Here is a 13,703-nt window from a genome sequence, read left to right as displayed (position 1 = left end):
CCCGTGGTGGGGCAGTCTCAGGGGGTCAGCAGGACGAGGCCCGCAGAGTTCATCAGGCTAAAGAGACCCAGGTTTGGCTGTGTGGGGAGAGCACCACACAGGAAGATGGGTGCCGCTCAGGTGCATGAAGATAGAATGGCCCCCCTCCAGCCCCATAACTCAGTCTCTGACATTTTAAAAAGCAGAAACTGTGTGATTAAAGCAAATGTGACAGCAGATATCATGAAAGGACAAAAACAGACAGGAACACAGAGTAAGTTGATTCTTTTTTCAGAGCGAAAAATGCATGTGGTTAAAGGAAATAACTTATCTCAAACATCTTATATAACTTATAATATTACAGGCAACATTTATGTATAATTACAGTAACATAATTGTCACAATATTACAGCTGTATTTAAATAATCTTGAGGAGGAGTTGTGAACCAGCAGAGCTGACCCTGCGCAGCGCAGGAAGGCCGCCTACCTTCTCCAGGTCCGGCTCGCGCAGCGCTAAGGCCAGCTCATTGTTGTCCATCACCGAGGCCGCCGCCACGTCCAGGGGCGTCGACCCTCTCATCGCTGGCGAAGCTGTTAATTCAAATGAAGAGGAAACAAAACCTGGATTGGGCTGCAACTGTGAATTCCGTGTAGAACACACTTTTACTTAAAATTTAATTTCGAAGTGCAATACATATGGCACTCCTCTGAGTTAACTGACATTACATTGAAATACGTGTATTATTTTTATCACAAAATTTAAATGAAAGTCAAACCCTTACTTACCTAGACCAACACTGCTGTTTTCCAATAAGTAACTGAGATGGTCAAACATAGCTTTTTGGTTCTGCCGGCTTATCCGACAGAAGTAACAGAGGAAACGGCAACAGTTGGCTACCATCTTGGGAAAAGTGATCTCCTGCATAAAGAGCATTTAATTAGCCGTGAAAGCAAATCATCTTTACAAAATAGAGTCGCATTGTTAACCCATGTGTGCCCTTGTCTGCAGAGCCTTGGCCCGAAGACCTTCCCACTTCCAGACTCTGACCTACCTGTCCCTGAGCCCCAGAAAAGCAAGCCTGGCACTAATGTCGAAACCTCATCACCATCAACGGCTGGATTTGGAAGTAATCTACAGCCCAACCCGAAGCAGGCATGAGCCCGGGTTAGGAATCAGACAGACTCGGTGTGACTCCTGCCCACTAGCAGCTGTGCCTCCTTGGAAAACTCCAAGCTCACTGACTTGGCTATGTAAACCGGGAATTAGGAGGATAATATGCTCACTTTGGACAGGGGAGGTGGATGTAAACGAGGCAGTCTGTGAAGAACACCGTGTAATATTTGGAACCATAGGTTCTGATCATCAGTGCTGCCACTGCGGTTATCGTTAAAATTCAGGTATTCACAGGTATTCACAGTCTCCCGATGGCACAGGACTCCTCCGCTCTAAGGAGCACCCTGGCCGGAAGCTGGACCCCCTCAGACACATGACCTTTAGAGCCAAATCCTGTTCTAGGATGCTCGATGATGCCTGGGGTCCTTCTTCAACACAGCATTTTATAAATATCTTGGTAAGTCTGTCTAAATGGTGACTGGGCATGAGAATTATAGACTCATTTCCATATTTTGAAAAACACAGTGAAATTTCAAAAATTATTGAAATGTATTTTGGAAATCAGACATTATAATATTATACCAATTTATCTGAAGTTATTTGATATATTACTCTGTTCGTTTGGTTCTAAAGAACTTTATTTTATATTTTAATCCCTTAACAATTCACTTTAGAGTCTTACAACGAATAGTCCAGAGCATCATCCTCAAGTCTTGGTCTGGACCGGGAACTTGGTGCAGCCCCGGGGAGCGGCTGGGTCTCAAGGACATGTGTGTGCTACGGATGTGTAACGTGAAGAAACTGCCTTATAGTTCCAAATTTTAAATAAACAGTACAGTATTAACTTTTAAAGTTTCTAAACATCCCTTAAATGACAATAATTAAGGATACAGCAAACCACACAGCATAGGATAAAAGTTGTTATAGATATTAAAGACAGAAAAACACTAATAGTACATCCAACTCTCAATCTGTAAGGTTTTCCAAAAGGTGTCTTTTAAACAGTCCTCCGGAGAAGGTTTAAGACACGCATGCACTCAAGGAGGTGCAATAAACGCCACCCCAAGATTCGAAGGTTTTCCTTTACCTTGGACTCCCCACCGCCAAGGACGTTCACCATGACCTCCATCACTGTCTCGTGCATCCCCAGTGCCCTCATGAGGTTAGGGTGCTGGTAAAAGACTTTATTATTCATAATGTCCCTGCAAAGGAACACAGGTCAGAGCAAAATTTCAAAAGTTGAAATTCAATCAACTTTTGGAAATACTGGCATGTACGGAAAAGTAAGGGCAATCATAGTTAAGCCACAAAAGTTAATAAATGCAATTGAGTTTTCCTCAAAAATATTGGTAGCCTACCAAAAATAGTAAACAAGTTGTCTATTCTTTTCAATGACAAGAAATGTACTAAATATATAAACACTCACTAATATGAAATACAGTTTTGGACACTTATCATCCTAATTTAATGTATATCCAAATGTGTTCAACCTTCTTTTGTATAGAAATGAATCAGTTTCAACGTTTATAGAAAAATTCCTATACAAATTATTGATCTATATCTGCTTTAATCCTTTTTATTATTTTTGCATTCTATTTGATCCATGTCAGTAGTCATCTTCATTATCTCATTTTTTATCTGATATTTATATAGCTAGATTAGCTTTTTTTTTTTTTTGCTAAATAGTTGTGTTCCACATCACTTTTTCACATTCTACATTCCAGAATCCTACATCCTTATGTTAAAGCATTTTTCTTGTAAACGTCATATAGATTAATTTAAGCTTTCCTTTTTCTCTGGTATGTTAGTTCCCTCTTATTTTCATATCCCCAAGTTAATGCAAATTACTGATTGCTTAGACTTATGCAAGTACACACCAATAACATACTCACTAAACACATTGCCTCCCATTCCTTCTTTCTGAATTCCGTTTTCCTTTCTCAAATGTATATACAGCCTTTAGAAGGCCTTTCAATGAGGGGCTGTAAGTAAATACTCTGAAATACCTGTTTTTCTCTCACTCTTGAATATGGATGTAAATTTCCTCTCCAAAACCACACAAAGCACGAGCTCATTGTGTGGGATCCTCCCCTGGTAACAATCCCACACTGAGTCACGTTTTCCAGTCCTGCCGTTGAGAATTCTAAATATCGTTCCTTTGCAAGTGTTCTGGCTTTCCTCTCTACTTTATTCTAAAATGGCCTCTCCAGCTGTCGATGTGGAACTATTGGAGCTTTGTGAATCTGTGAATTCCCGTCTTTCATCCACTCTGAAAAACTCAAGTTAATAGCTCTTCAATCCGTCCTTTAGTCCCCGCATTGTGTCTCCTAGCAACCTTCTTCTGCACATGCGGGACCTCCTCTCACTATCCCTTCGGTCTCACAACTTCTCTTTTGTACTTTCTCTCAGTGCTGCATTGCTGAGTAATTTCCTCAGCTCTCTCATCTAATTCATTAATTTTCTCTTCAGCTATATCTTACCTGTAATTCAAGTACCTGGTTTTTTTTATATCAAGTCTCATATTTTTCATTTCTAGAAGTTTATTTGGATCTTTCTCAAACCATCCTGGACTTTTTGCAAGTCTTGTTTTTAGAGACTTCATTTATTCCTTTGCATACAGTGATTTTATGTTCTCTTTCCAACATTCTATTATCTGAAGTTCTTGGGGGAGGTGTTCTAACTCCATAGTTCATTGTAACTGCAGACCCTTATTTATGGTGAATTGTTTACTATGTGTTCGCAGTTTTTTATTTTGGGCTAACTTTTTTTTACTATTTAGGTTTTTTCTTGCAAGATTTCAGAGGAACTTGAGCTAAGAAAGCATACCACCGGGCCAATTTTTACATTCATTTCTCAGCTTGGGGTTCCTTAAACTATGCATAAGGTGCAAAGGTTAAACCCCAAATCTACATGAAGCACAAGTTATGATGCTGAATTCGCAGTTCCCCATTCTTCCTTCACGGCCCAGTAGATACAGACAAACATTCTTATTGTTTCCTGCTGGAGAGTGTTTATCTCCTCATGGATTTTAGTGTGTGTTTTTATTAACCTGTATTTTTATATATGATTATACATTTCTGAGTAACTAATTAAAAAACAAACTCAAAGGTATTTGCTCTGTATCACAGCCATCTTTACATCTAGTTGTAAAATTAGACATGTTTCATTATTGAGCAACCTTCCTATTTAGCTTTAAAACATAATCTCTAAAAACAGAACAATCTAACTTAATGATCATGCAATCTAAAGAGTGTATGTTTATTAATGCACCTACTGTTCTGGTATTGGGATAATCAGTCAGAAAGAAGACACACACGTAAGACAAAAGGCCGTAATGATTAAAGGTACCCTAGTCCCCGAATCATGAGCTTCTCCTCTTCTCTGCCCATCCTCACACTCAGCAGAGAGCGGATCTGGCCCAGGGAGGCCAGCAGGTTGATGGTGTCCTCCACGGAGACAGCGCTGATGGTGTAGGTCTTGGGCAGGGCCTGGACCAGACCCCCGATGCCGTCGTACTGCCGGTGAAGCAGCACGAACATGGCCCTCACCAGCTCGGGGTCCTCGATGACAGACTCCTGAGCCCACCGCACCATCGTCTCAGAGATCAGCTGCTGAAGAGTGGCTGCGGGGTCATTGTTGATATTTTTAAAGAAGGAAAATAATAAGAGACGACATTAAAGTGGGCATTTCAACTGCATATTTCATAGTCCTAAACTCATATCTATATTTGTACCAGAATATTTAGGAATATTTTTAGAATAAACTTCATTTAAATATATGTGTATATACGTGTGTGTATGTATATATATATACACACATATACATACAGTACAATAAAGATGAGTTATAGGACAAGCAAGAATGGAAATACACAAACTGACAAACTTTTCTTTAAGGACTACTCTTATAATGAAGGGATTTTAGTTGTTTCAAAATTGCAGCCACTTTTTCAAAACCACTGTTGGCAATCCATACAACCATTAATATGAGTTGTCCTATTACTTTTACTTTTACTTTCTTTGTTCCATTATCTTCTCCCCAGAAAACCTGACATCACATGTCCCTATAAAGGTCAATCATGGGCATTCGAGGAGCGAGATGTTGACCCAGTTGTCTCCTCATTGAGTCATGTGCAGCAGTGACCTCATGTTGTTACATTTATACTTAAATTTGGATCCCAATAGTCACTTAAAATGTCTTCAAAAAGGAGGTGTCAGGGTGGGTCGCAGACCCACTCCTGAGCCTTCTGGGCGAGTGTGTGTCTGAGACTCACTGCCCTGTGCCAACTTGACTCAGGAATACCAGCTTCCTCTGCAGTTAAATAAAATATGCATGAACTGGACCAAAATAGAGTTACAGACACTACCTATTGAAACCTTAAGAAAAGGTTTAACTTAATATAAGAATATTTGAAAATCAACTGCATGGTATTTAGACAGGAAGGCTAAGGTACTCCCTTTTTCTTTCTCTTCATAGTCTCCAAACACCTAAACTTCTAGTGCTCCCAGAGCCCATCTCCCCTCATAATGTGCTCTCTCTCCATCTGTTTCTACAAGTATCATCCGATGCTGCTGAGCACCTCTGGCGGCTACAGGCATCTACTCAAGAATCAGTTTCTCCCTGGCTCTCCAGTGCGACGTCGTTGAAAGGATGGGTAAGTGTCAGCAGCGGGGCCCCTTCGCCTCTCCCACTGCTTACAGGACTTGTCGGAGGCACTCTCCGCTGGCTTGTCAGCTTGCTTCTTCTTCAGGGACGTCACCTTCTCCACCAGGGACATCAGGCGCCCTCTAATTGTTAGGTCACTGCTTCCGTCCAGAGACCCATCGTCATCCAGCTCAATTCCTAGTAAAAAGGGAAGAGAAAGAAGAAAAGAAAAACCTATTTTAAAAGTACATTTCAGAAAAAGAATTCTCAGGCTTTGCACCCTCTTCCATTCACAGCGTCGGAAACTCGGCAACACCAAGCAAGCCTGCCCAGGAGCACTCGCAGCAGCATTCATGTGTGGCGTTTCTTCCTGCCTGCTCTTCCCCCTGCTCCTGTGGGCTCCTGGCCCTCAGCAGCCGGCACGAAATACAAAACGGAACAGAGGACAAAATCTCTCTCAGGAAATAAGGCCCAGTCCGCTCCTTTCACCGACACAGGCAACTCTGACTTCAGGCGCCATCTGCCGGCCTGAAAACCTCCCACTTTCCTCCTCACTTGCCTCCATAAATGTCAGTAATATTTTGACAACTTGAGACACAGGTAGAACAGGCCTAATTAGGTACCTAAAGCATGGATGCTTTATGTCTGAAGCAATAATTCTACCATTGTAGAGTGTCCCCTTCTTCATACTACATACATCGTATATACACGGTATATAACCTGACGGCAGTCATTCAGTGGTTCTTCATTCATAAGCTGACTGAATATGCAAAGCAGTGCTTTTATTCTCCTTATTAAAATAAAATAAAAATAATGCCCCTGGGGCCATGCAGATCTCCTAGGAACTGGCTGCCAGGTCACTGTCTTTCACAGGAGCAGCCTTCACCCACACCACTGCATGGAGACAGAGGACGCACACGCCTGCAGCATCGAATCGATCCCACTGGGCAAGTTCTTAGAATGAAGGGGGAGGATTCCCTTCACAGAGCTGGCTGCTAACATATAATTCAATGAAGGATTCCCTTAGGCATTAATTAATTCCATAAGACATGCTGAATTTCATTGGCCTAAAAAGTGGCCATGTAGTCAGTTTAAATACAACTGGTTGTAAATAAATTTCATTAGACTCAATCAACCTAACACTCAGCTCTCTGCCCAAAGCACCTGGTTACAATCTGCGCCTCCCCTTCCCCCGACTTAACCTCCCTTGTTCCCTGTCACCAGGGAAAGAGGGAAGAGAGAGGAATGTCAGTCATCTTCTGCTTCATCTGACAGCCTGACTTCCCACATAGGGCCCGTTAACCATTGTATCATAATAGGTATTCTTAGATAAACCCTAACCAGCATCATACGTATTTGTGAACCTGTTACATACAGAGCTGCTTTTGTAGCAGTGAACTTCTTACATAAGAGCTACTTTTGAAGCAGTGAATGTGCATTTAACAAGAGCTGTAGGTCACAAAGACCTTACCACAATGTGCCATCAGATCTTCATGAAAATCTAAGAGTTGGTCTCGAATTTCCTCTGGACATGGACACTCATTTTTGTCATCCTTAAAATTGAGAAGCATATTGATCTGAAAGTTTGAAACAAGGAAGAGGAAGAACGAGAATGAGAGAAAAGTGGATTCAGGAACAACACAGCAAAGATCATAAACCAAAGCTGCTCAAAACCGGTTTTGGAGTATTTGTAAAATGTTGCCCAACAGACGAATGTATCAATAAGTAGAACAAATCAATGCTTCCCCCCCACCTCAATTTAAAAATAATATATTAACAGTAAATGAAAAGTAAGTAAATAAATAAATAAATTTTTAAAATGTCTGGCATTGTGTCCCAGGAGTGGAGGACTCCTGTAGCTGGGACGGAACCACGTCGGCCATGAGGACCCCCTGGGCTGCATATTGTTCCCATTTGTAGAACATCAGGATCTGGCAAACTGGCCTCCTCAAAGAGGCCATGACACACCCTTTTAATAAGCCTCTTATTGTTTAAACTAAACAAGTAGACTGCTGGGTGAAACTAAGACTGCTGACTACTGCCACTTGGGTAGTGTAAGGAGAACAGGGAAATGCACTTGTCCCTCTGCAGGGCCTGGGTCCTGAGTGAGCTAAACAGTAAACAGGGAGGGTCCCCAGCTCCCTCTTGTACCTGTTCTTGTGGGGGCGACCTGAACTCCTTAGTCTTCCGGGCTGTGAGTGCAGCCGACATGTTCAGGGCTTGCATGACTTCGTTATAGCGGAAGCGCTGGTTGTCCTGGAGCCTAGCGACAAAGTCGTCTGAAAAGGCCACAATGGCTTCTATGCGGTGTCGGACCTGGCAGTCGCAGAGGTACTGCAGGAGCAGGCACATCTAAGAAGACAATGACAAAAACACCAAGTGTAAGTCATGAATCTTTAGAGCTCTGGGACATCAAATAAAAGTCAGTGGCAGAGATGCCCAGCTGTACACTCTCCTCCTTTACGCACAGAATCCTGGCAAATGCATGTCCCTTTGGTGGACACTCTGTCCTGGCCTCCTGCGGCTGTAGGTGCTGTGGCCAATGGGATATATGAGAAGCTTGCCAGGGGTCTCCTGGGAAAGATTTTCCATCATTGACAACAGACTAGAACACCCTCTTCTCAAGGAGAGTGTTCCTGGGTCACGACATGATCACTGGAGGAAGATGAGGCAACACACCTTAGGCTGGAAACCACGACTGAGGGTCGCAGCAGGATACTAAGATCTGGGTTTCAAATGACATCACTGAGTTCTGCCAATCCTAGACTGTCTACCTCCAGACCCTGCATGTAACTTGGGTGGTTTTACAGCATATTCACTAACTGGGTATTCTCCCACAGGAATCCAAAAGGATTTCTAAGTGCACAGTGAGCCTTTCAAAATATGCCTACCAGGGAATGTCCTGCCCAAGCTTCGGAAACACTTAAATACACCAACACCAACTGTGATTCAACACGAGGCACTGTGAGTCCCTACCCACAGGAGTCTGTCTGTCGATGCTGCTCTGAAGCGGGCCTACTGTCCACCCCCCTCCCTCCGCCTCCTTCGCCCACCTTCATGTAAGCACCATCCCCTGGGGTCTGGGTCCACGTGACAGCCTCCTGACTCAGTCTGCCCTGGACCACCCTGTCTTCCCCTCTCATCTGTTTTACTCACAACAGCTACACTGTGCTTTTAGAATAAAAGTTTCCTGCTAAAATTCTTCACGGTTTTAATGGAACTTAGAATAAAATTCAAACTCCATCGTGTGGCTGGTTTTAGCCATCGGCCCCATTCTGTGAGAGCTGCTGTCTGCCTGTCTCACCCTCTCTCCTCAGCTCTTTCGGCGGCAGCCGCACCGCCTCTCCCTGCTTTAGAGCCTGCGGGGCCACGTGTCCTGTGCAAAGCTCCCAGGACCCTCTCCCGCTCCTGTCTACACACACTCGTGTCCGACCTCAGCTTACAGAGGCCTCCCCGCGCCTTTCTCATGGCGATCCCGTTGAAGTTTCTGTATTCTACTAATCCATTCTATTCTTCCAGACCATCAAGGGAATTAGCAATCAGACACATGAAGAGAGATGCATCACTAAGTATGTATTTCCCCCAGGGGCGGCGCTTCTGGAGGGTGGGCCTCCCGTTCCTTCACCCAGCACTGTGCCTGGCTCTGCAGATGGAGAGGGAGACAGTGCACCGTCAGTGCCCACACTCACGGGACCTTACAGACCAGAGGCTGAAGAAAGGGCCTCAGACACGTGCGCACAAAGACAGGCCATGCCTCCGGCTCCTTAGCAACACATGCAGGAAGTGACATCCGCTGTGGGACAAGTGCCCTGAGGCTGGTAGGAATGCAGGCGGATAGGGAGGGCTACAAAATGCCTGGAGTTCAAGCATTCCAACGAAACATGGTGAGATGCAGAAACAAGACACAGGGAACCACTAAGGAGCCCAAGGGAGAAGGCTGGCAGACAGAAGGCCATCTCCCACGTTTCCACACATATAATACACACACACATGCACAACTGCACACACAGAAATAGATATGTATACACACAGACACGCACACAAATATACACACACAACTATAGACACACAAATATATGTATACACACCTACACACAGACAAATGTACATATACACACAAATATACATATATACATAAAAATGTACACACATAAATATACATATATACACGTACACAACTATATGCATACATACCAATATACACATATACACAACTGTACACACAAATACACATATAGACACACATCTATACATACAAATCTACATATACACACAAGTACATGTATACACACATACATACACACACAAACAGGCCGGACTTGCAGACACACATGGTAGACAGATGTATACTCAGCCAAGGAAACCACCTTGACAAATATACTAAATGTATCTTTTATCAACTATTCTCAACTCAATTAGAAAATTCATTAAATTCAATCCAAATGTAAGAAAGTTAGATTGATGGGTCCCAAACACAACTGGACATTAATTTTCTAGACAACTATGCTATGCAGGAACCCCCACAGGCCAGTTTCAGTGCCTTAGTCATGTGCAATCCTGAGCTCCCCACCCCTTCTCCCGCGCTCACCTGCAGCCCCCCACTCACCCCCTGCTCACCTGCAGCCCCCCACTCACCCCCTCACCTGGAGCTTCACAGGCTCAGGCAGTTTCATCTGCAGCAACCCCTCTGCCGCATCCCCTCGTATGCCCTCGGGCCTGGCATCTTCGGTGTGGGGCTCCTTGAGTGGTGCCTGGTGCTCCTCCTCCAGGGAGGCCTCCTTGAACACCCGGGGCTCAATCAGTTGCAGGATGTGCTTCAGGTCCTCCCCTTGGAAGACACCCATTGTGAGCAGCGTGTAGAAGAGCTTGATCAGCGGCACGAAGAGGAACTCAGTGGTGCCCCCTACGGGGTCCCTCGCACGCAGTCCGCCCTCCTGCACCACCTCGGTCAGCATCTGCATGGTCTTGGCCTTGAGCGTGTCCAGTGGGAACTCGGGGCTGTACTGGTAGCAGTCGTGATTGAGGCACACAAAGCTAGGCGAGGAGAAGCGCATGCGTGGCCGCAGCGAGGTGCTGAGGCCGATGCCCGGCAGCCCGTGCTCCTTGTGCTTGTCTGGGAAGAGCGTGATGCTCTTGGTCTCCTCGGTCATGGGCACGATGAACTCGTTGTTCATCATGAGCCGCGCGGTGGCGTAGGCGCTCAGGTGGATGTCGATGAGCAGGTCGTAGTAGCCCGTGCGCAGCAGGCCGGGCATGTACTTGCTCTCGATGGCGTACAGCAGCTGTGCCTCGTCCACGTGGCTGCAGAGCGCGTGTGCCACGCGGTGGTTGCCCAGGGCACACACGGCCGAGTATAGCCGCAGGGTGTGCGAGTGGAAGCGCAGCAGCTCCTCCTGCTCCGTCAGCTCCAGGATGTCCACGGACCTGCGGGGGCAGGGGATGCTCAGTCACAGGGACAGAAGAGCTCATGCAAACCACACTCTTTCTCCACGACATGCAGGAAGAGTCCGTTCTAGGTGTTTTACAAGATTTCTTCCATAAAGAATTTTATGTTGAAAATGTTCACCCTCTTGTGCTTGCACCCCCTTCATCGTCCATACCCCCGAAGTTCTGGGCACCTCTTAGATACTGGTCTCAGTCTGAACCTGGGGACCCCTCCTTTCAGAACATGAGCACTCCCTGAGAAACCCCAAGTCCCCTTCCCTACTGGGCTGGCTGGTTTCTGGAACCCAGGAAACAATGCCTTCAATTGCGGAGGCTGCCCCTTGTCTCTGACCTGTGAGCACTGCCGCCTGCCAGTGAGAGGAGCTAACAGGTGATTCCTGGGACATAACCTCCCTCTAACCCACCTCCCTCCCAGACCCACACATATGCCACCAGGTCTGCGCCGCTCGGGAAACACACACTATAGTGACATTTTCAGTGAGGAGAGTTCCTGCTAGGAAACTGCGTTTACACAGGCTCCTCATTCAGGCCATTCTGCTTCTGACACATGTCATGACCTTTCAAAAACCTCAAAAATCGGGTTTTGAATATGCCCAAAGTCTTTCCTTTGACTACAGAATCCGTTTTAAAAGTCCATACTTCCTTCAGACGAGCCACTCAATTTGTGTCCCCAGTGCCACCTGGAGCCCCGGGCAGTGGTCAGTTGGAGGGACCCAGTGGGAGGGTGCCGGGCACGCAGACCTGTTCTCCTCGGGGATATGCAGGGACATGAACTGCAGGGGGTCCACGCACTGCACCAGCCAGCCCTGGCGCTCGCTGACCCGTGACACGTCCACCTTCAGAAACTGGTTGGGCATTCTGCTCCACAAGACGTGGGACAGGAACTGCACGTGGAGGCGCGGGGGACACTGAGGCACGGGGTTCCTGTGCTCGCTCTTGAAGAGTCCCGCCGAGAGAGGCATCACGTTCTAGGGGGCGAAGCAGAAGAACCGTTTATGATACTCCCGGGGAACGATGACTAGCATTCTGCAGAACAGACAACAGAAGGAAGACCCACTGCGTGTCCACCGAAGCTCATACAAGATAGCAGAAATTGGGCAAAAGCTCCTGAAAGGAGAAAATGTTGTGAATGAAAACGCCTGGCCCTTCAGGGCAGGCGCGTGGCTCTGCCACACCCTCGCTGGCCTCGGAAGCATCCCCACATCCTCCAGGTTTGCTCTCCAAGCTGCTCTCCGTGTCACACGTCCTGACACAGGTCACATCCACGCGGCTCTCTCTCCCTGTCTGTTCTGTCACCCTCCTTGTCCGTAACCCACACCCTCACTCACATTGATGTTTCTCTCTCTCTCCCTCTCCCTTCCTCTATGAAATCAATAAAAATATATTTTAAAGATTATTTATAGGATTAATGGCAGTACTAACTTAAGAAGTGCATATTATTCCCTAATAGAACACAATCCAAATGTAATCGCAAGAATGAGTCTCTCTTACCTTTATTCTTCCCAACTCAAACTGGAAAACATTGGGACTTGTAGCTTGTGCAAAAACTGCAGGAAATAATTTGGTGCTTGGCTCCACCTTAAAACCAACGAATTTAATAATATTAGCAGAGGAAGAAACAGAAAGAAGATGTATTTTCTTCACAACAACTAAGGAACACTTCACAAAAGCGAACCAGAGACTTTCCTTTCTCCCACATGGATATGGTCTTTCAACAATTACTTGGAGCATTTCATTTCTTTGCTACATGAACATTTAAGGAGAAATGTACTCTTTGCTCTGAGGCATAAGGCACAGCTATTATTCAAGCAGAAGTAAAAATACATAATTCATTGAGTCCTGTTTTCATTTTCTTTTTTGTTGTTGTTAATCCTCACCCAAGGATATTTTTCCCATTGATTTTTACAGAGAGTGGAAGGGAGGTGGGGAGAGAGAGAAACATCGATGTGAGAGAGACACATCTGTAATTTGCCTCCTGCACGCGCCCTGGCCTGGACCTGGAATAGAACCTGCAACCCTGGAGCTCAACTGGGAATCAGACACAAGACCGTTAGGTGGGTGGGCAGATGCTGTAACCACTGACCAACACTGGCCAGGGCCTGTTTTCATTTTTTTCTCATTTGCTTTTCCATCTTACAGACTGTGCTTTCCTCTAATGGTTAACATCACTTCCCTGCGGAGAAGCAGCGCCCACAGACGGTACCTGGTAGTAGGTGCTCAGCTCCTTGCCGTTGGCCGTGAAGGTGAGCAGCCCGCTGGCGGCGTCCACCACGCAGCCGATCTCCAGCCCGTTGTTGTTGCGGACCTGCCCGGGGCTCATGCTCTCGCCCGCACACACCATGTAGCAGTTGCTGCGTTTGATGCTGAATTTCAAAAACAGTTTTATCTTTGTACAACCACAGGTGTCACAGAAGCATGTAGATCTCGCAGACTAAACCTAAATTATGCTGCGCAAGCAACAAGCTCATGCTGTGGTGGGGGAGGTGCACGTGGGCCCGAGTCTGACCCCGAACCTCGCTGA

The 13,703-nt window shown here is 45.8% G+C and overlaps 1 protein-coding gene across 6 annotated transcripts in view; it reads right to left on the bottom strand.

The window, feature by feature from the left end:
* The window catches only part of RYR2 (ryanodine receptor 2), a 195,497-nt gene that overhangs the window by 94,642 nt on the left and 87,152 nt on the right, over positions 1 to 13,703 (bottom strand). For all 6 annotated transcript variants that reach the window (XM_036354797.1, XM_036354792.1, XM_036354793.1 and 3 more), the window contains exons 34-44: positions 13,386 to 13,545; positions 12,674 to 12,760; positions 11,924 to 12,150; positions 10,381 to 11,161; positions 7,889 to 8,089; positions 7,209 to 7,314; positions 5,792 to 5,935; positions 4,442 to 4,715; positions 2,181 to 2,295; positions 766 to 898; positions 467 to 570 (exon numbers count right to left, since the gene is read on the bottom strand). In XM_036354797.1, the coding sequence (XP_036210690.1) occupies positions 467 to 570; positions 766 to 898; positions 2,181 to 2,295; positions 4,442 to 4,715; positions 5,792 to 5,935; positions 7,209 to 7,314; positions 7,889 to 8,089; positions 10,381 to 11,161; positions 11,924 to 12,150; positions 12,674 to 12,760; positions 13,386 to 13,545 (2,332 nt within the window). The remainder of the gene's footprint in view (positions 1 to 466; positions 571 to 765; positions 899 to 2,180; positions 2,296 to 4,441; positions 4,716 to 5,791; positions 5,936 to 7,208; positions 7,315 to 7,888; positions 8,090 to 10,380; positions 11,162 to 11,923; positions 12,151 to 12,673; positions 12,761 to 13,385; positions 13,546 to 13,703) is intronic.

This window comes from Myotis myotis, unplaced genomic scaffold (assembly GCF_014108235.1).
Source record: "Myotis myotis isolate mMyoMyo1 unplaced genomic scaffold, mMyoMyo1.p scaffold_m19_p_21, whole genome shotgun sequence".
NCBI classification, from domain to species: Eukaryota; Metazoa; Chordata; class Mammalia; order Chiroptera; family Vespertilionidae; genus Myotis; species Myotis myotis.
This window is presented reverse-complemented; position numbering and strand designations above follow the sequence as displayed.